This window comes from Onychostruthus taczanowskii, unplaced genomic scaffold, assembly GCF_017590055.1.
Source record: "Onychostruthus taczanowskii isolate IOZ18803 unplaced genomic scaffold, ASM1759005v1 scaffold22, whole genome shotgun sequence".
Classification (NCBI taxonomy): Eukaryota; Metazoa; Chordata; class Aves; order Passeriformes; family Passeridae; genus Onychostruthus; species Onychostruthus taczanowskii.
The window spans coordinates 3,006,734-3,028,353 of record NW_024499462.1 but is presented as its reverse complement, the minus strand read 5'-3'; the positions used below and the strand labels follow the sequence as shown (position 1 = coordinate 3,028,353).

At 41.5% G+C, this 21,620-nt stretch overlaps 1 protein-coding gene across 10 annotated transcripts in view; it reads right to left on the bottom strand.

Annotated features, from left to right (window-relative positions):
• The window catches only part of JMJD1C (jumonji domain containing 1C), a 161,799-nt gene that overhangs the window by 8,937 nt on the left and 131,242 nt on the right, over nt 1-21,620 (bottom strand). For 9 of the 10 annotated variants that reach the window (XM_041404702.1, XM_041404707.1, XM_041404704.1 and 6 more), the window contains 15 exons: nt 18,709-18,881; nt 16,212-18,391; nt 13,435-13,636; nt 11,545-11,759; nt 10,452-10,604; nt 7,606-7,695; nt 6,207-6,334; nt 5,812-6,025; nt 4,265-4,479; nt 3,710-3,988; nt 3,154-3,322; nt 2,658-2,748; nt 2,419-2,549; nt 1,212-1,334; nt 37-176 (listed from right to left, as the gene is read on the bottom strand). In XM_041404702.1, coding sequence (XP_041260636.1) covers nt 37-176; nt 1,212-1,334; nt 2,419-2,549; nt 2,658-2,748; nt 3,154-3,322; nt 3,710-3,988; nt 4,265-4,479; nt 5,812-6,025; nt 6,207-6,334; nt 7,606-7,695; nt 10,452-10,604; nt 11,545-11,759; nt 13,435-13,636; nt 16,212-18,391; nt 18,709-18,881 — 4,503 coding nt within the window. Of the gene's footprint in view, nt 1-36; nt 177-1,211; nt 1,335-2,418; nt 2,550-2,657; nt 2,749-3,153; nt 3,323-3,709; nt 3,989-4,264; nt 4,482-5,811; nt 6,026-6,206; nt 6,335-7,605; nt 7,696-10,451; nt 10,605-11,544; nt 11,760-13,434; nt 13,637-16,211; nt 18,392-18,708; nt 18,882-21,620 lie in introns of those variants that run through there. The other variant, XM_041404712.1, reaches the window with a different exon arrangement.

Genomic DNA, 21,620 nt, shown 5'->3' with positions numbered 1-21,620 from the left:
CGGTTATATTTATAAATTATGTGTAATAAATCTAACCTTTTGCAGAAACTCTCTTATCTTGTCAGCATCTTTGCCAGCATAAATGTGCCACAAAGCACCAGGTAATTCACTTGAATCTTTCAACCGCTTCCTTAAAAGGTCATCCAAATCTTCCTCTTCCAACTTCTTCAAAACTCCTGTGGTTCAACAAAAATATTCTTTAAATGTGAGAAGGAGAAAAAACTGCAGAAACTAAACACCTTGTTTTCAAATTTCTTGTGTGAGACTGAGCAGATGAAGTTTGCTGAATGCAACAGAAGCCACCAGGTGATCTTTCTGTTGTCTGTAACTCGTTACCAGAACATAAATGCTGTGGATACCTTAAAAATAAGTTTAATTTTTGTACTTTTTTCACATTTCCTGAATTCCACAGAACACAATCTCCTACCTGAAACAAACAAGCAGGGCTGGTACCAAAAAATGAAAAGATGAAAAAGGTGTTTTCCTGCAGTCAGCACAAGCAGTGTATAGCATGCTGTTGCTGCAGCCAGAGCTCTCCCAGGATGCTCAAGTTTGCTGCTGTTAACTCCATGCATACACAAGTGGAAACAAAGCAAATGAAAGACAAACCTTACTGCAGCTCTATTAGTCACACCCAAAATCTACATTTGCTGATTACGGAGTAAGAGGACAAAAGAAAAAGGGCAAAGAAACAAAAACTATTTCAATGATTTAAAGACTGTTCACGTAAGCAATAAACCTCATAGAGACGACTAACACACACCAATTTAAGCTCTCCAGTGTTGAAAAACTACATTACAGCCCAAATTCAATAGAGTAAGCACAATGCATCCAGAAGAAGCAGCATAAGCAGAAGGTTTGGCAAATACATCATCCTGACATAATTGTTAGAACCAGCACAGCTTCCAGAGAAAATCCTTCACCCTGCACTTCCATTAGCCATGCCAGTCCCAGCACAGCAATGGTGCATCAATTACACGTAATGGCAAAAAGAGTGGAAAGAGTTTGAAATACCATTTCATAATTAATGAACTGCAGTGTATTTTATAAAGAACTAATGTGTGTGCAAACCCTTGGAACAAAGAATCACCCAGCTGTAAGCACGTTCTCACAGATCTGTTTCACTGCCTTCCAAAGAAGGGTGTCAGTTTTAGAAGGGGCAGAACATTCAGTCCATCGACACCTCTTACGGTGAGTGAGATTCACATTACCTGATTTGGAAAGCACTCCATTTCCTTTGGCTATGCCAACATAAACAAGGATGTTCACGACATCAGAAACTTCAATATGGAGATTTGTGGTTCCTATGTCATGGTCTTTAGTAGCAGCCACACCTATGTTACAAGATAAAATTAAGATTTGTTTGTATTGCATATTCAAATCAGAACATGTAATAACAGCGAAGAAATTTCTGAAGTATACTTGGCAGCACTGAGATAGACAAATTAAAAACATGCTTTTGGTTCACCTGCTAAACAAGAAAACATTACTTTTTAACAGAGTCCCTGAGATTCTCTCTTAGCCCAGGTACCTGTCCCTACACAGCATCTGTGTCACAACAAAACGTCTCAAGAGGAATGGTCAGAGACATTTCCTGACCACGATGTTCCATTCCTCTTCAACCCTTCAGGCTGTTCAGGGCAGAATACAGGTACAATGAATACACAAGGTTATCAAATCTGTCACTTTTATGTCTGGCTGTAAGAGAGTTCTTAACCAAAATCATGCCTAAAGAGGAAAACTCATTTTAGTTTGAAGAAGTGGAAACAAACATACTTAAGTCAAAAGGACACTCTGGAACACAGCCTTAGAGCAGCATTACCTCAGAGAGGCATTAATGACTCAGTTCTCAGAGCCATGCCGTTATCACTATTGTTAATATGCTTCTTTCACAGGCTATATTTGGAGAACTTTTAAAACCAAAGCCACTGTGTCACAAATTACTGCTCATTTCTTGTCCTATTACAACAATTTGTAAAACAGAATTGAACAAAATTCTTTGCAAAAGAAGAAGCACACAGAAAGTGTCTGAAGGAAACAACCTTTTCTGAACAGGTTTTTGAGTGTACAGCACACAAATTATGAAAAATATGAGATCAATTTATGACCATAATTATGAATACAATGATATTTCATGAAGGATTTTGTCACACAGCATTACTAAAGACAGGTTCTATCGCTGTGTAGAAGCAGCTAACCATTTATAAGCTTCAGAACACTGTAACAGCATAAGAAAAGATGGAAAGAAATGGAGAAGCAAATAGACTCCCATGTTAAATACCCAAGTCAGTCAGTGTTTCCCCTACATTCAGTGAACAATTATTCTTCAAGAAAGCTCAGCTTTCTGTCAAGCATGGTAATGTGATATTCTCCAAGTTTAGGGAAGAGGTAACTGCTGCATTTACAGGGCAAACTCACCATATGCACTGCACAGTCTGGGTCCCAAATCTGGACGGACAAAAAATCCTGGCAGATGAGAAGCCAAGTTTAGTTTTCCTTCTGGACTACAATATTCAGGCAAGGGTAAACTTTTTAGTAAGTCCTCATATCTGGAGGAGAATGAAAAAAAAGAATATAATTGAATTTGCACCGTTATGTAGAGAGAGAAAATAAGAGTAATACTAAGATTGACTGAAGAACATCTAATATTAACATACCTTGCTGGCATCATGGCCTTGAAATCTTCACCAGAAGGCCAATCCTTCAGTTTTAGCAGAGCTGTTTCTCCATTTTTTACCTTCTGCCGTTCTGTAAGTAAGAGAAATAATTAGAAACTAATGCACTGTAGGTGTTTCACTGTATTCAACTAAAATACAAACATTAACTCTAAACCTGCCAAGAATCAAAATTTCATGCATAAACAGGAGATAGCTGATTTCAAGACTCAAGAATGATACAAACCAAACTCAGCTAGTTAAGAAAGAAGGACATTTGTCCAGTTTCTTAGTCAGACCTAGCTAGTATTACAGTGCATCCTTAATTCTGCAGAGATACAAAATGCAAGTTTCCACCACATTCTCTGGAAACAGATTACCTAGAGCATTCTTTTTAAAGTTTCTTCAAAGCCTCAAGATCCACAATGACAATTTTTAACTAGTGTCTAACACTAATCATGTTCAGAATCAATACCATAACACATTTTAAGGAACATACTTGAAACATCTTCAAAACCATCCCAGAACTCCTTGACATTGGTGTTTGAAATGATACTGTCCTTGCAATTCAAGATATCTGCTTGCTGATTTCCAAAATCCAGACTGATTGACTCAGCTTTCCACAGGCTGAAGTTCATTTTCTTATGCATACCAGACACCAAAACAGGCTGTGAAGTGTAAAATAAAATACCTTTTAAAAATCAGTACTTATCCTTTCACACGCAGACAAATTCCTTAACTCAACTGGAATACAAACGTGTCTGGAACACACATGGAGGATCTTGGCCTTACTGGGCTGTTAACACTACCCCAACAGCACCCATATCCAAAGCTGTCAACCCTTCTTGGAATCTGAAACTCCACAACAGAATACCTTATTTATTATTACTGGTTAACTCAAGTTTAACTACACAAGGCTCATCTGCGGGCTATACCTGACAACCTTTTTTTACCCCCAGTTTCAAACATGGAGTTAGGCATTTCTGTCCTTTCATATCAGCAGGACCAGAGCTCCTGCTGATGTCACTTTACTAACCAACCTGCTCAATACCTACCCTTCCTTGTTTCCAGCACTCCTTGAAGAGCTTCCAGTTGTTGGTGTTTTTATGATCTCTGAGCCACAGAACATGCTTGTCACAGATCCACGAATACTGGATATCACTGTACCGTTTACTGCAGTCATCCTGAATACTTTTTTTATCATCCTTTGGCTCTTCTTTTATTTCAGATTTTACATTTATCTTTGGTGTTTTATTTGGTGGAATCTTGTTTTCTACTACTGAAGCAATTATATCATCAAGAATGTTTGGCATAGTCCTTCCACTCTTGCCACTCTGTTAGAAAACAAATGCATGCTTAAACAATGTAAAAGCAACTTAATGCAACTCCTTTTTACAGAGACTAACATTTCTGATGTTGTATCAATTATCATCACATATAAAAACAAATCAAATGTTGATGTGTGCGTGTGTGTGCATATGAAGTTTTAATTATGAATGAGTATTTAAAGTAATATACCTATCAGACTGCTCTAACTGTAATGTGCCAGAACAGACTGATAGAGATTTTCAAATCCTAAGAGAAAAACTGTGCATCCTGTAAACACTTACTGCTGTTCCTGTAGAGTACACTGGAGCAAAAGCAATGCCAGCATCCGTAGAACCCAGACGCAGTTTGCCTGCTGTCGTAGTTAACAGATCTCGTAAGGTTGAGCCCTGCTCGTTGTTCTGGGATGCAGGAGGGGAACTTTTACAGTTTGGGGACTCCAAATTATCCTGGTCCTTCCCTTCCTTCGAGTGTTTTCCAGAAGGACATTCTTTGTTCTCTAAAACAAAAATCATCATTGCAAGTTTACACTGTTGTATCATCATATGTGTGGTGAACACATAGGAACAGCACCAGTACCCTGCACTTCCTAGTGGTGGTAACAGACTGCAGCTCTAGTGCTTGATTCACCTGGAAACACACCACAGGATGAACTACCTCCTTCAAAACACAGTCAAACAGTGTGACCAAGGAAAGGCCTTCCTCAGCATCTCAGACCTGCAGCTGAGTGAGTGCCTGTCCTGAGTGAGACACGCTGTAGCTGGAAATAGTTCCACAGCACACCAGCATTCCACCAGCCATCTCCTGCTGACGGATTCTGATGCCACCAGGGAAAGGCAATGCAGTTTCAAGCTTGGAATCAGCAGAGAAAAGAACAATCTTTTCTTTTTGTAAACAGCAAATGGCATTATTTTTTTAAATTAATTTAATTACAGAACCACATGGAATCCCTAGCTTGGAAGAGACCTTTAAGTCAAGTCCAACCCATGCCCTAATACCACCTCAACTAAACCATGGCACTGAGTGCAACATCCAATCATTTTTAAACACATCCAGGGAAGGTGACTCTCTCTGAGGATCTCTGAGATCCAGTACTTTATCACCCCTTCAATAAAAAACTTTTTCCTAATATCCAACCTCTATTTCCCTTGGCACAGCTTGAGACTGTGTCCTCTGGTTCTGTCAGTGCTGCCTGGAGAAGAGACCAACCCCACCTGAGCACAGCCACCTTTCAGGAGCTGTGCAGAGTGATAAGGTCACCCCTGAGTCTCCTTTTCTCCAGGCTGAGCACCCCCAGCTCCCTCAGTGCTTCCTCTCAGGGTTTGTGTTCCCAGCCCCTCTCCAGCCCCGTTGCCTCCTCTGGACGCGCTCCAGCGTCTCAACGTCCTTCCCAAACTGAGGGTCCAGAGCTGGACACAGTGCTCCAGGTGTGGCCTCACCAGTGCCAGGCACAGGGGCAGAATGAGCTCCCTGCTCCTGCTGATCCAGGCCAGGAGCCCTTGGCCTTCGTGGCCACCAGGGCTCACTGCTGGCTCATGTTCAGTCACTGTGCACCAGCACCCCCAGGTCCCTTTCTGCCTGGCCACTGTCCAGCCACTCTGCCCCCAGCCTGTAGCATTGCAGGAGATTATTATGGCCAAAATGCAGGACTCAGCACTTGGACTTAATAAACTTCATCCTACTGGACTCTGCCCATATACCATACTGCTCTCTGTGCAGAGCCCTCCTACTTTCCAAAAAATCAACACACGTTCCCAGCTTGGTGTCATCTGAAAAGTACCAGCAGTGCCCCCAAAGTCATGGACATGATATGACAATTTCAAACATATACCTTTTTTTTCTTCTCTGGCTTTCTGCTCTGCAAGATCAGCCAGCCAGTGCAGTGGGGACTGGGATTCAGGTGGTGTTAACTTGCTGTCTGTGCTCACATCACTCCTTGGACTTGTGTTACCATTTGTCTCAGACTTTTGAGGAGTATTCTGCTGTTGAGACTCAGGCATACACAGAGAAATTTTATTACTGTGGTTAAGGACATTCTGCAAAACCTGTGAAGAACAAATTTATTTTTAACTACATAGCTTCACTTTAATGTATCTCAAAGACATGGCCAGCATTTAACCCCCACACATGCAAACTAAAATGCAACTGGTACTTTTCAAATACGAAAATCCACCAGGGTTAGAACACTTGAACAAGATGCAATACATACACACATTTTAGACTCACCTGAGACACACCATTCATTGCAGGGAGCTTGCCAGCTTGTGTGTTCTGCTTGATGGTGCACTGACAATGGGATTTAATTTCAAATTTTTCTCTAATATTGTGCATAGCATCTAAAAGATCTGTCAAAACTGAAGACAATAAGAAGAAAAACATTACTAGCTGTCAATCATTATGACCCTCTTTACAACATACACAGGGTGATGTTTTAAACTATTAAAAATCCTGAGTTCACCACTCAAAACTACCCCAAAATGACTGCCCAGTTTATCTTTAAGCCTGTGCACAGAGACACTCAATTAAATAATTGCACACTACTCTTCTGAATAATCTGAGCTTTAGTCTGCATTCCCATTGCATGGCACACATCAAGCAAGCCAGTAATTATTTACTTCTCTTTGTTCAATGGGTATATCATTGCTTCATTCAACAAAACCATCAGCTACAGACTGAAGTGAGCCGTGTCTTGACAAAAAAATCAGTATGTGAGCATGTAAATGAAGGCTGTTTGGTAATGGGCACGCACAGAAGAACAAAACTGAGGTTAAGTAGGCAGTCTACATTGTGCTGTTTCCAGATGAGTGGTTCACTTTCACAATTTAAAATTCAAACCAGTTTCAGTCTAGAACCTGTTCTGGGAAATGTCACAATTTGAATTTGTTATGGAATCTACCCAACCTTCATTTCTACCTGAACTAACATGCAACAACCCATGGAATAACGACTCGGTTCTGTATTTTGAGCTTAAAATAACCTGGGAATTTACTTAGTACATTTAAGGACACATTTCAGTTTTCTATTTTCTGGTCTGTATCAATGCTGACAGAAATTTTGTGCTAACAACCACTACACCACACCTAAAGGCACTACTTCAGAGAATTTACTTAGTTGTAAGCAGAAATCTGAATGTAGCTGGGTTTAGGATTCCTGCTTAGTTTTTCAGTTATCATGAAATTGCATTCATTGCATTTTGCTCAATCAAAATGCAGTGAATTTGGGCATGGGACACACAACAGTGAAATACAAATACCCCAAAATCCATTGCCTCAGTGGTACTATTTAAACATTTTCTTTTAACAGCTAAGGTCAGATTTATTAAATACATTCTGATTGTTTTATTCTGCTCTGCAAAGGAGAAGTCCATCCAAAAAAGGCCCTCAATTTCTTCCCTGCCTGTCCCCAAAACCCCTTTACACATCTGCCAGCACACTTCTCTTATTTTCATCATCATCTGTGCCCAGTGCTGATAACTGCCCAGAGCCACTTGCCTTCTTGCAATGATTTAACCCAATTCCCAGGTTTTTAAATGGAAAATGAGAAGTTTCAAGAAACAACTATGGCCCTGCTTTCACAGGGAGACCTGGGGAAAAAGCAGCTTCTGCTTGTTTGCATATGGCCTTACCAGAGCCTGGAATAATCTGTGTTGGCATCAGGTGCTTGTGATCATGAGGCTGTCCCTTCACACACTTCATCCAGGCATACAACTCCTTATCTGCAAAAGAGCATTGCCAATGTTTTACTTCCCTGATGTGGCACGCAGACAGAGCTAAGGCCTTTCAGACTGGTTTTGGTTAGAAACATTTCTCTGCACATACAGGCCTTCTGTCCAGGTGTCCAGTGTGACAAGGACTTGCACACAACAGCTGCTTTTCACATTAATGAAAAGAGCTTTAACAATACTGAAATCTGAAATAGCAGCACCTGTAACACAGGCCCTTGCCAATTACCTCCAAATTTCAAAGTGTATTCCCTCTACAACATTTAGTGAGTTGCAAATTTAACACAGGCTGAAATCCTGTACAGTTGCTATTAAGGCCATGAGCCTCCCTGGATGAATCCTGCCATGGAAAAGAGACATAATGAGGCTGTGATTGTATGGCTCATCTAATTTAACACAGTCCACACTCCAACTGGAAGTGTCTGTTTTCAACCAGAGTTCACCAGACAAGCCAAAAAGATGAACTTTAACCAAGTCATCTCTGATTCAGCCTATGATGCAGGTACACCAGTGGCACAAAGGAGAGGGAAGCTGCATCACGGATTTGTGGCACATTAAAGCAACCATGAAAGCCTAAGTCTCTGTGTAGTGGCTGAAAATCGTTTGTGCCAGCAGAAAGGGCCTAACTGGTAGGAGATGCATTCTAAAAAGTTTAAGGAAGACTCTCCTGCAATATGCAATGTGAAAAAAAAAAACACACAAGAAGAATGAGAGCAAAAAATGTCTGGCCAAGCAACTGATCACCAACGTGCTATATGATTTTGAGGCAGAAAGAACACAATTTCTCTCTCCATTTCCAGTCCTATTCACTGAACTGCTAACTTTAAGACATTTTTCCAAGCCTTTTACCAGTTTGCTCACAACAGCAATTTAAACTAAGGAACATAACATAGGAAGCATTTAACACATTTAAGGTATTTTTTTACACTGTAGTAGGTACACAATGTTTCAAATGTTCCTTCAGGTAAGTATTAAATTTATAAGCTATTCAGTAATTTCTGTAGCACCTAAAACATGTGAATATCTGACTGGTCACAAACGTAAACAAATCAAGACAACAAAACAGTAGGCATCTACTTAATATATTTTCTCATGGAAATGTCATAAAATGGCATCCCACTTGATGGTGCCATAAACTGTCTGAAGGTAACAATGGTTGCATACTCACTCACTCACTCATGTAGAAAAGTGATAAGAGAAGTCATTGATAAGTATCTGAATCTGGAATATTTAAACCTCTAACATTCCTGCTGAAGCAGGGAAAAACCAGGGGATTCTCTGTTACATTCAGCAACTGTAAAAACAATTACTGGTTCCAGGAAAAATGGTGTAATATAAAGTCCTATTATACAGAGATGGGTGGGTGGTTCTGAACGTTTTTTAAGAGAGTACCAAAGAAGCAACACAGTTCACATGAATCCTCCAGCACCATTAGAAATTAAGCTACAGCAAGGGAAGCTGTTGTACTGCTGCTTTCACACGTAAAACTGCAATCAACAGAAAGGAGAGAAGTCCTCCCTGTAAGAAAACTGAAAAGAAGCCTCCTTCTTTATACTGCTTGTTCCAACTTCTAAGACATTTTGCTAAAACTTTCCTGGCTGGTTAACACATACTATAAAAAGCCTCTGACTGTGTGTTCCCACCAGGGTAAATAATGTTTGGCGTCTATCCCAAGCCACGTCAGATGGATGCACACACATGCGCACACACAGGCTGCAGCCCGTGAAGAGCTGCTGAAGCAGCCTCCAGCACTAAAGCACTAACAACTGTTCTCAGTGCAGGAAAATACTGACATTAGCTCCCTAAAAACTTCAGTGTAGGAGGCCTGTCACTGCAAGCCGGGGACAAAGTAGGTGAGACTCGCCATTTGGCAAAGCTTTGCCACCTAACAGTTAAACTTTACTAACATTTCACATCTGTGACATTACATGGCTATGACAAACATGGAACTGCTTTTCAAAACAGCATTATCCTTGAATCAGTTCCTGGCATGGTGTCTGACTGCAGAACTGTGCCAGGGCACAATGCCTGCCTCCCAGGGAAGGCAGCACATTCCACCAAGCAGCCTGCACACCAGTGCCACAGCCGAGGGCTCCAAGCCCAAATCAATCCTCCAAGTCATTCCTCCTTTCAACTACAACCCAGCTGGGTCACCCAGAAATCAGAGATTTGCAAGTCAGTCCTGTTATACTTCTCTCTCTCTCTCTCCAGACTAAAGCAGACATTTCCATTAGAGCATGTATGTGTAGGCTTACGGATTGTGAAACTTCCATTAGCACTCATTTGAAATACCATCCAAAGTATTTTTCTCCATCTCTTTCTTTTTTATGACAAAACTATAAAATAGGAGGTTACATCAGTATGACAAGCCACTTCTGAAGGGAGGACTCCAGAAAGCATTTAAATCAAGGCAAGTCTTAACAGCAATGAGTTACCATAAACAGGGAGGTGTGACTGAGCACCAGTCTCGCAACCAAAGAACAAGATTTAACCTTGAGGGGCAAGGCACAAGCAATCCACACAAAAAGACTGAAACGTAGACAAAGAGCTAAAATAGCCCCAACAGCAGCTGCTTTCTGAATGACTGATTCTATACCTACTGACAAAAAAGGAGGCAAAAAAGATCTAAGAGAAACCAATACACACAAGAAGTAATTTAACACTTTACAGACAGTTCTAGTGAATCAGGAGCTCTGCAGCAAATGAGAATAAACAGCCTATACAATACTCTAGTTCATAAAAAAACTGACCTCTAGAACTTTTCCTTTCCTTTGCTTTGTAACAATCTAGGCAGACCACAAATCCACATTTTTGGCAGACCCAATGAATGTTAAATAATGTGGCTTCACATGCATCACACATCTCACGGACTCCTCTCACTGCTCTCTTCCATGCAATTTTGGCTGAAATACAAAATAAGCAGAATAAAAGGACTGAAATTTAAATGCAAAGCACAGAATGAATAGTCTTTATAGATGAAGCATTCATAAGTTTTCCCCAGACACAACTTGGTTTAGGGGGAGGAAAGTGATCCTTCATGAACAGGCCATCAAGAGCTGCCCTCTTAGTTCCATTACACAGCATCCCCTTCAATACTACCTATTATCAACACATTATAAAGAAATAAGGCATTCAGAAAACATAGACTAAACTAATACAGAAAATATATTGCTGCAAGCATGAAGAACTTTTTTAGCATACACTTTTAACCCATGCACTCACGAGGGTTTTTCACCTGACTGCCCACGGGACATGTTTGATCTAAAGGGCAGCCAAACAAGTGAGCTGGACAGTTGAAGCTGGCAGAAGGGGAGGGAGGTGCCTGTTCAGGAGACCTGGCTAGTATGAGTTTTCTGCTCCACTTCCTCCTCATACAGCCTGGAATTAGCAGAGCCGCCAGCCTGTGCCCATCTGCTGTGGGCCAGAAGGACGGAGGGTTGCTTTGCTGGGGAGGTGACAGTGTTAGCACATGCTCTGCGGGACCTGTGCTGCTGCACTCTTCTCCTCTGTTTTGGGAAGGAGACACATCAGAAACACACCATTTGCTGGCAGCATCAGTACCTGGCTCACCACAGGCCTTGGCTGGGAGCTGGCTGCTCTGGCTGTAGGCCAAGCCGGCAATGGAGGCTACTCCAAACCCTAGAGGAGCCTGGCCCCAGCACAGCCACCAGCACAGGGAGGGGACGGGGCTGGCCCACTGAGCAAGAACCCTCCCCAGCACGTCCTCCTACCAAACAAGCCAGGAAAATCCAACAGCCAGGGGAAGAGAGCTGCACAAAGGGAAGCAACAAAAGGGCATCCAACAAAACTGCACAACACTTGATTGCTTTGAGAGCTCCTTACCGTCTTTTTTCACCCAGGACATGGCTGTTTTCTCAGAGGTTACCAACTGACAAAATTTATCCCCTATGATATCTAGAATGTACTTAGAAGTTTCTAGGTCCAGTTCATCATCTTCATAGTTTTCATGTGTCCATAAACTCAGTGCTTCATCATCGTATTGATCAGGAGAGGAGAAACCATCTATCCTAACCACTCCGTTCTTACTAAAAGACAACCTAAAAATGAAAACAGATAGTTTGACTGCATGTATCATTATACTCTGTGACTTCCAATTTATTGGCTGCTTCTATCTTACAACACAAAAGTTTTCTTTTCCCCTTATCATCCTACATGCTTTTTCAATTTTAAAATAAATCCTATTGATGAAAATAGTTTTAAAATTATAAATAAGGAAGCATGAAAACTTAAACTAACCTTTTAGGAACTTTTTTCCATTCCATTCACTCATCATTCTCTCCCTCTAGCATTTATTACTCCTTTAAAATTGCAGACAGAAACATTTTCTTTTTCTATTTTATTTTGGTCAAAGTTTGGTTCCACCCACTTTCCCACCTCACTTTCAATTTTTGGAATGTCTGTGTCAGCAGTCCCTCACTCTGACTTTTATTTTATAGATTTTTGTATCCTACTGCTCTCATACTGAGAAAACATGGGTTCAAATAGTACATTTAAATTTTTCTAGGCAGAATAAATCACCAATAGAAGCTAATGTTTTTGTATCCATTAAACTCTGACCTTTCAAAGGCTTTCCTGTTACGCTACCCAGGGCCACTCTACTAACCCTGGCTATACTCAGCCTATTTTTAAGTGGTAAAAATTAATCAGTCCATCTTATCCAAAACAGGATGAGTCATTATACAGATGTGATTATAACAGTTAAGGAATTTATGCCAGCGAGACAGTCCTGAATTTAGACATATCAATAATAACATTTAGATATGTATTCAAATTAACAAGATGAAATTATCAAATTTCAGCTTCCAAAACAACAATTTCCAAAAGAAGTGTAAACTTATTTTGCAATTCAAGCCCTACTATCTAAACACAATTAAAATAATTAAACTGCTGTGAAATTTACCACAATACAATAAAAACATTCCATACTGTTTTTTTAAAATGTTGGCAAACTTTTATGTTCTCTCCTTTATACCATGGGGAAAAAATCAACCAAAATTCCAACTTTGCCAAATGTGGAAGCAAACATTTTTACAGAGAAGGTATTCAGAGTCCAACCTTGAAGTGATTCCTACAGATCTACCAAGTCTTGTAACTGAAGATTCATAATAAAAAATTAAACCCCATTTAGGGAACAGTTTCTTGTCAAATACAAGTTGGATTAATATTGACAGCACAATCCATACACAAACTGAAGCTGTTTTATCCTTTTTTGAAGCTTCCTGCACCCCCAGGAAAATTTCTTCTTTGTGAGTTTTCCTTGATGGGCCATCAGTTCCAGAAAAAGGAGGTCACAACTCCTCTCTGTCCTCAGAAAACTCCCAGGAAACCCTGAGAAACATTCCCACCATATACTGGCATAACAACAATTACAAGTAAGTGCAACTCTGCGGTTGTACAACTTATCCAGAAAAACTGAAGCCTGCCTTTTGAAAATCCCACTTCAAATGTCAGACACCTGTGTAATGGTGATGTGCTGTATTTTCTGCTTGCCTAAGGTACAGCAGGCAGATGTTCTGATGTCTTTGCTATAAAGCTTTTAAACAGCAATGAAGTCAATCCACAAAAGAAATGCAAATGTAAATACTGCTAAAATAGATGCTGTCTTTTATCGGGTAGACTGAGCCAGAAAAATCAGACATGCTTTCAAGTATGCCAGTCCTTTGTCAATATTATTTTTTAAAGCTGAAGCCCCACATTACCAGGCATACTTACCGCCGAAAGTAGTAAAATCTACAAAATACTGGTGAGTGAGTTGGTTCTTCTCCTTTCTTACTTCTTATTAACCTACATTCTCTGCATTTTTGCAAATTTGGTCCTATTTCAGAACAAGAATCATCCTGCAAAAAGGACTCTCCCGTTTGCTTCAGCTTCTTTACTTTGCGCCAGTCTTTTAACACTGAGCGAGGTATACCAGCTGCAAAAGGAAGGACAGTTTCAATGAGGTCCTGGCACTGCTTCCTCACACGTCACAGTCAAGACAGTCAGAGTTCAACATTTTTTTCTGGTATATTTGTTAAACGGATTTCATTTTTATTTCCACCTGCCTGCCTGTCAGCACTGAAGTTTAAAAAGCAAAGGTACCAATAAAACTTAGACAGCAACTGCAAAGCTCCCAAGACACTACATTTTCCCTTATATCAGGTGTATCATTCTCCAGATATTCTTCTAAAACCATCCTCAGAATCTCATTCTTACAAAAAAAGCAAAGATATACAATACTGCAAGAAAGCTAGGTTTGAACTCTGTTTCTAAAGGTGTAGGCACAAAAAGCTACAGTTTAATGAATAAAAGCAGAGCTTAAAAAACCAACCTAAAACCAAATTCCAACTCCTTCAAAACTTTTTTTTTTCTAAGTTACAGAACAGCAGCTATATTCACAGAATCCATTTACACTCTGTCTGGTTTGTTGGCTTTGCAAGGCCAAGCAATATAATTCTATTTTCGATACTGAAGTCAGCAGATCTGACACTGAGTAACATGAGGAGCAAGACTATTGAGTAATAAGTGCAATTTTCACATACAGATTTTGAAACTGAACCCTGCTGTCATTTAACCAAGCTTTCATTTTAAGGAGTCTTGAAAGTGGCACCACTCTTATCTACAGACAGAGAGAATTATCTGTCATTTCATCTACCACTACTCCTGAAAGTTCATGTCCTGTAAACAGGGATCTGATGTAGGATGATAAAAGGGTCAGGGTGTTAACTTTGGACTTGGTACCTGGGTGCAGATTGGTATTTTGCCAGAGATGACTTGTACAAACTTTACAAGTGACAGACTGCCTATGCCTCAGTTCTTGGCCTAGAAACCACATTCCATACTCACCCAAGGCATGACAGTAACTGGATTAAAACCTGAAGAGTAAAAGGGGCCCAAGCACAGGTTTACTAGTCCAAAACAATGTTTTCTGCTTTGGAAGCAGAGATCCTGGGTGTCATCTGGTAGCTGCTAGATAGACTTCAAGCTCTGTGGGTAGGCACTTGGAAGACCCCCAAGACTTGCAGGGCTGTGAAATGCCTTGCTTTGCAGGAGGGAGCCCCACAGCCCCGAGCTCTGAGCGCTCTGGCTAGTGCATGAGCTCCCGGGGGCTTTCCAAAACAGCATCAGGACAAAGCACTCTCCAAGCCTGGCAGAATCCACACACCACCCATGCTGCAAAACTGCCACTGAGCCCCAGACCCTGAAGCACAGTTACCTCCAGCCACCTACAGAGAACCCAGGCAGCTTTTCCAAGGGAACACCATCCTTCCTCAAACCTCCTCAAGGTCGACTATGATTTTGTGTAAAATCTTTGTGCAAAGTTCTTTTTGAAAGAAAAATCTCTGACCAGCTCTCTTGCAGAAATTTATCACAAAAAATCTTTTGCAACAGCAGAAAGGTCATAAACACGTAACACGTTAAACATGTGTATTTACAATTTACTTTAAGAAGGGAAGCTGAAAAAGATTTTACAGGCAAGTTTGCCTTGATCTTCCCTTTAGCTGGGAGCAGAAAGAAAAAGTAGTACTATTACCATTGGACCAAATATTTAGAACATTTCAGATGGACTACAACATTTTCAGCACCCACCACAATTCAGGGATCAAGTACTCTCAGATACCAGAAGAGTAACTTTATACACCAGACACTGAAAAGCCACAGAATGTAATTACAGGCAGTATTGCTCACTTTCTTGCTACCTGTACTTAAAAAGTCTTACAAGAAGCAATTTAATGGTAGACTCTCTAATACTTAACAGACCAAAGACAAAGAAGAATCCTTGGAGAAGAATAAATAGGGATAAAAATAAGGCAAGTTTTTAAATAAAATCCCGTCTGTTGACAGACCAGTTTCTCTTTTCAGATTAATCTAGTTACAATCAGTTACACGTTACAGTATTCCATTTGAATGGAAATTTATATTTCCCTAAATTTTTTTATTCCTTAAACAAGAGGGATGTTAACATCATGTACTACACATGCTAGTTAGGAGTGTGAAATTATTCTCCCTTAAACCTTTCATTAAATTAACCAAATCGTAACTGAGTGGCACTAGGCTCTCAAGGAACTGCCTCTGGCTTTCTGATCAAAGGATGAATTAGAGTTCAACAACAGAGAATCTTTCCCTCCAGCAGTGCTCTAAAAATAAATGCATTAGATCTTAAAATAAAAAAAAATCCCAACATAGATATACATATATATAGAGCTCAATACAAGTGGCACAACTATATGCATCAGCCTGCTCAATTCTGGTGGACAGCATAAATGAGATGGTTTGTTTCTTATTTTTAGGCCAAGAACCAGTTTGTTAACACAGATATAACAAAATGGTCTATTTCTTACACCAGGATATTTCAAATGGCCTCAAGACAGACAAATCAGGACCTACTCATTTACACAGGCATGTTTTTTAGCTCTTTTCCCAGCTATCGTGCATGACAAACCCTGTAGCATTAACAGTGTTGGACTTCACACACTTCTGAGTCTTCCAAATCAGACTAATATACTCACTGCTGTTACTGCCGCTCTGTAACTTCAGCTTGCTTTTTTCTTTGGCGCTCCTGCTAAGAACACCATTTGGTTTCACTTCTTCCTCGGTATCACCCTTTTTTTTCTGCAAATCATTTTGTTTCTTTTTGTAAGTTGGCTTGGGCTGCCGTTTAGTCCTTTGCTCTGACTTGCTCTCGCTTTCATCAGAGTCACCACTTTCAGAGCCAGACTCGTACGTTCGTTTTCCTTTTCTCCTTGGGTGCTTATCTTCCTTCACAAACTTATCTGCCAAGATTTTGCTATCTATGTTATTTTGCAAATCATTTGATGTAGAAGCTATTAAATTGACAGTACACGGCTTAATAATTTCTGAAACACTGTTCCCTGAATTATCTTTTTTATTAGTGTTTTTATCTTCCTCTGAATGCCTGGTTAGCCAAGCCTTTTTCAGTTTAGTGTGGTAGTTTGGCTGACTCGTCTGGGAAGTTTGCCCACTGCCTACAGAGTTCGCTTTGTTTATTGTATTACAGACGATAGCACTGTCTAGGGAGAGAGAGGTTGAAAATGTCTGATTTTTCACAGAGTTGGACTCAGTCTCAGCGGCGTTGCTACTTTTAAACTGAGCTGCGGCCAACGCTGCCTTGTGCTTTTTCAAATGGACAAAGTCGGTAGAGGTGGAGAATCCCGAGGCGGGCTGAGCGGCGCTGCCAGCAGCGGATGTAACCGGAGCTGCAGTGCTGACCTTGCACTCGTGGGGCTGCGCCGCCTGGCCGGCCGCCCTCGGGGCCGCGCTCTCCGGCGCGCAGGACACCGAGTCGGTCACTTCAGAGCTCCCCCGGCTCGACACGCTGCTCGTCATTGCTGCTGATGCAGTGACATCCGTTTTGGTGCTGCAGATGATAGTTGTGGTAGGGGTGACGGCACGAGGAATGCTGCCTTGCGAGACAGCTGCAAATTTCTTTTCGTACTGTGTGCGAGCACTGTCTGAGTTCACATTTGGCAGTATGACTCTTCCAGTCTCCCTGGCTTCCGCTGTTTTCAGGCAATCTGCTAGATTTGTCACAGCTGAAGATCTCTCACTAACTCGATCTTTGGAAGCAGACTGCATTACTGGTACGTTCTCGTATTTTGTGCTAGAAGGAGGACGCACAATAACAGATGCTGTAGCGGACTGCGACTTTCCACTCGTTCTTTCAGTGTGCCAATCCACTTTTTCATTATTTGGGGCATTATTAGACTTCCACATTTCTGATAAATTCTGTTCAGAAGTGCCCTTGTAAACAGTCTGGGCTTCCTTGGGCTCAGGTACTAAAGTTGGTGGTTTCTGCAACTCCTGTATTTTGCCACCCCCAGCATTAACGGGTTGAACAGGGGTCAGAGTTGGAGGTGAAAGGCTGCTGTAGCTGCTCTCCTTCTTCTCCAGGTTCTGGTGCACAGGAGGGTGAAACACAGGGGCCCTATGCAAGGCAGGCATACTCCGGAGTGTATTTGAAGATGACACTGACAACTGAGTAGGGCTCCTGCTGTCACTTCTGAAAGAATTTACAGAGTGAGACTGCACCGATTGTGAAAGCTGCTCGGGTATCTTGCTTGTAGAGCCTTCGCTTTCTGGTTGGTGCTTAATTAAAGGTGGCGGTTTTGAAAGGGAAGAAATGTAGGAGGGCAGAGCCTGGGGACTAGCTGCTGTTGAAGGACAACTACTTTGCTTATCAACATATACACCTGAAGCTTCCTTTGATGGGTACGATCTTGGTGGTTCATTTACTACACTGTTAGACAAGGTAGTGAAATAGTTACTCTGTGGCAAATTCTGTGTAACTGAATGTTTCATTTTATACAGTTCTGACACAGAGCGTTCAGCATCTTTGTCATATTTTACTGAATGGCTTTTGGGACTTGAAGATAAGGATGTTACCCTGGAGTAGTTCTCTCTCTCTCCCTCCAGTGCCTTTATTTTAGCTGTAAAAGGAGCAACTTCAATACTTTCTTGGAGTATCCGTCTGTGTTCTTCTTTGTATTTGCTCAGTCGCTCCCCAGTCTCCTGTGGTGGCCTTGGCAGCTGGTTCAACATTGGATCTGCATAATGTCTGTGCATATGGCTCTCCTTTGCTGTCTGTGTTCTGCTCTGCTCTAGCTCACTCTTCACAGGCGCAGTGGTAACAGAACGCAAAGGTTCAGCAAAAGCTTTCCTCTCCAGTTCTCTGTTTGAAGAAAGGTTAAGCAAACACAGGTTAGCAAGAACGTAGTACCATGTGCTAGACGGAAGACCTTTCTTCCCATGCCCTGAACCAAGTTATCTATTAACATAAAATAAACTTTCCTCTATATTGAATACAATTTTCAGAAGTTTTCAAATGACTCACGAACTCAAGTACCACACCAAGTCAACAAGGCAACACAATGACAAGCCTGGGTCCCCCACAGGCATCCACCTCTACAAATAAACTAAAAGGAAGCTAAAAGGCAACATCACTTGCAGAAATGTACCCTCACACACAGAGATCAACGGCAAGCTTACTCTTTTCGATGCTCTACAATACTTTTGGACAAAGGCGGGCTGGAATGCGTTGTCAGTTTGAGAGGCCGAAGAGGATCTGCGCTGGATGGTCGCACAGGAATGTGACTCCGTAAACCAAGGCTGTCAGCTGAGGTCACTGGGGTGGGCTGGTGTAACCAGGGGCTGGGAGTATTCTGTTGACACCAACCAAAACAAAAAATAAAATCAGACTTCAAAATAATCATGGGACCACAAGGGTAACCCTACCAAGTGCTACCAATGATCAAAGTAAAGTAATATATTTCAGTATCAAATCACAGACAGTAAATAAAATTTAACATTTTAAGTCACTTTTTTTGACCAACTAAATAAAACATGATTGTACTTCCTCTGGACTTTCAGCATACAAAACAGTTTACGCATTTCACAAGCATTCGTAGAACCATTTAATTTCCAAGTACACAGGATGAGCAGTTAATTCCAGAACAGCATTTCAAGCTCATCAAAATTAACAAACCAATGACAGCCTGACAACACTTATATTCAGTTACTAGTAAAAAGACCATTACCTCTTCAAAGAATTGCATGAAGTATTTCTTAAAAAATACAAATATGGCTTGATATTTCTAGAAGCAATTTTATCTCCAGCCTTATGACAAATCTCAGTAAAAGGGATGTAAGTATCTCTTTCCTGGACTGTTCCTCTCCTGCCCCAACCAAGTGATTAAGTACGATAATCCTAATTAATCTGCTTTATTTAGTCAGGCATTTTTGTTTGGCTTGATCATCACCATCACGCTATTAGAACCATAAATGTACACACTTGCCATACTGTGCAGCATGGCAAACACTCAGCCCAATTTTATGCTGTGTACCTAAACACTCTAAAGGTGGCCCTCCTTGTTCAGACACAGTGCTAAATCTTGATCTACGAAACTACTTTTTAACCTACTACTTTGTTAAGTTTCTGTTTTCTTATCTTTACTGAAACTTGTGTGACAGCCTGCAGAAAAGACCAGGAGCAACCCTCTTTCTCCTCTTGCCCTCTCTCTCCTCTGCTTAGGATACCTGCTTACAGGAAGTGCACACAGCAGAGTGGAAAAGCAGGACACCTGTTCAGCTGGGGCTCAAGTGCTGGGGACAAGCCAAGAAGGGACCGGGGACAAGAGTGAGCTTTTGTGCACACCCCAAGGCCTCGTGGTGCTTGTCCATCCCTACCTCATTACCAGACCATCCCTATCCTTCTCCTCAGACTTGGCAACTCCAGTTGGGAACAGCTGCAGAAGGGGAGCCAGAGCTCCCATGACACATGCACACAGCACAGAATAGATCTGCAGGTGCTACAACTTTGAAGTTACGATTTCTGTGTTTTTGAATATTTAAAGCAGCCACTTGGGTTTGTGCTCACAGTTTTAGTGCGCACATTTCCTCAGCCAGGAGTTCCCACGCTGTGGTGAGTTCCCACGAACAGCCTGTAAGCTGCATTAAAGTATTATGCAAAGAAGGCCCGTCACCTTCTCCCTAGAGGAGCTGGGGAACATCTGCCTGAGCACCAAGCATTGCTCAAACAGCCTCCTGACTCCACCTGCACCATCTACTGCCCAGCCCAAAGATGGGAGCTGCCACAGCCACCTAAGGACAGTAGGGAAAGGTGGGCTTGGGGCACAATTTTTTCCAGCTCAGAGACATGGCGCAGCCCTGAGCCAAGGGTGGATGCTGCTGCTGCTCTTACAGCTGAAACACAGATCCCTTTCTGTGATTGTGGCATCCATGCAAACCGACCTTGGAAACGCCCATTCTGGGTTTCTAAGATCTATTTTAAAAAGGCCTCCAGTGCGAGAGCCAGAAGACAAGTCACCACAAGACAATTGCCACATATCAACATAATTAAAAAGCTACGTGCCTCAGTATGCAGGGCTGCATTCTTCAGGCAGCCAAAGTGAAAACAACGTCTATCTTAAGTTCTTTTAAAATGGACTTCTCTATAGGGTGGAGCAGGCAGCAACACGAAAAAATAAATCCACCTATCTTTTTCTCTTAGGCTTTTCTTCACTGCTACATTTTGATTTTATCACATTTTAGATCTAACTCACTTCATATTACAAGACTAACTCAAACTGACTGTTTTGGGAAAGACTTAGCCACAATGGTTTGGCTTTTTTTTAAGAATGAATCTGGGGAGGAACAGCCTTCTCCATGATGGAAAAAAAAAAAAAAACCCCGCAAAAATCTTTCTAACCATTCAGAAGGCCAAGCTTTGACACAAAGGCTTACAATTTGGCAGAGGGACCACTGTCAGTGACATGTCTTTTGTGGTCCCTGTGAAAATCTGCCCAAATTAGGCCAAGTTGAAAGCCTCTAAAGATCAGTATGCACATGCTCAGTTGTGGTTTAATTGAAGCTGGCAGTAGAGCTCTCCAAAGTTTCTGTCTGCACTACACACGCTTCATCTTACACTATTCCTCTGAAGTGCCTGCAATGAGATGCCATATCCCAAGCCTTCAGGAGCTAAGAAAACTTCTCCTGCAACTGCCATGTCTGCCTGCCAAACCCCACCACCGCACTGGGCACTAGGCTGAAAAACACAAACCACTTCTTCTGAGACTGCAGTGGTTACACTCAGCAAACAGACAGAGGAATCACCCCGACTTGAATACAGAGGAGGAGAAAGCAGATGGGAAGGCAGAGGTGCGTGTCAACAGAAACAGAAGGGGAGAAAATGACACTCCAAGAAAGGGCACACAGATGTACGAACAAGAGAAATGGGTGTACAGAGTGCATGAAACAGAAATGCAAAAGTATTTCTCTCCAGAACTTCCTACTGGATTTAGTACTCTTTCCTTCTCCATCTTTTGCCATTATTGAGTGAGCATGCATTCAATTTCACTATGAAGACGACTGTCTCACCTCTCCTAATATTTCACTTACACAAT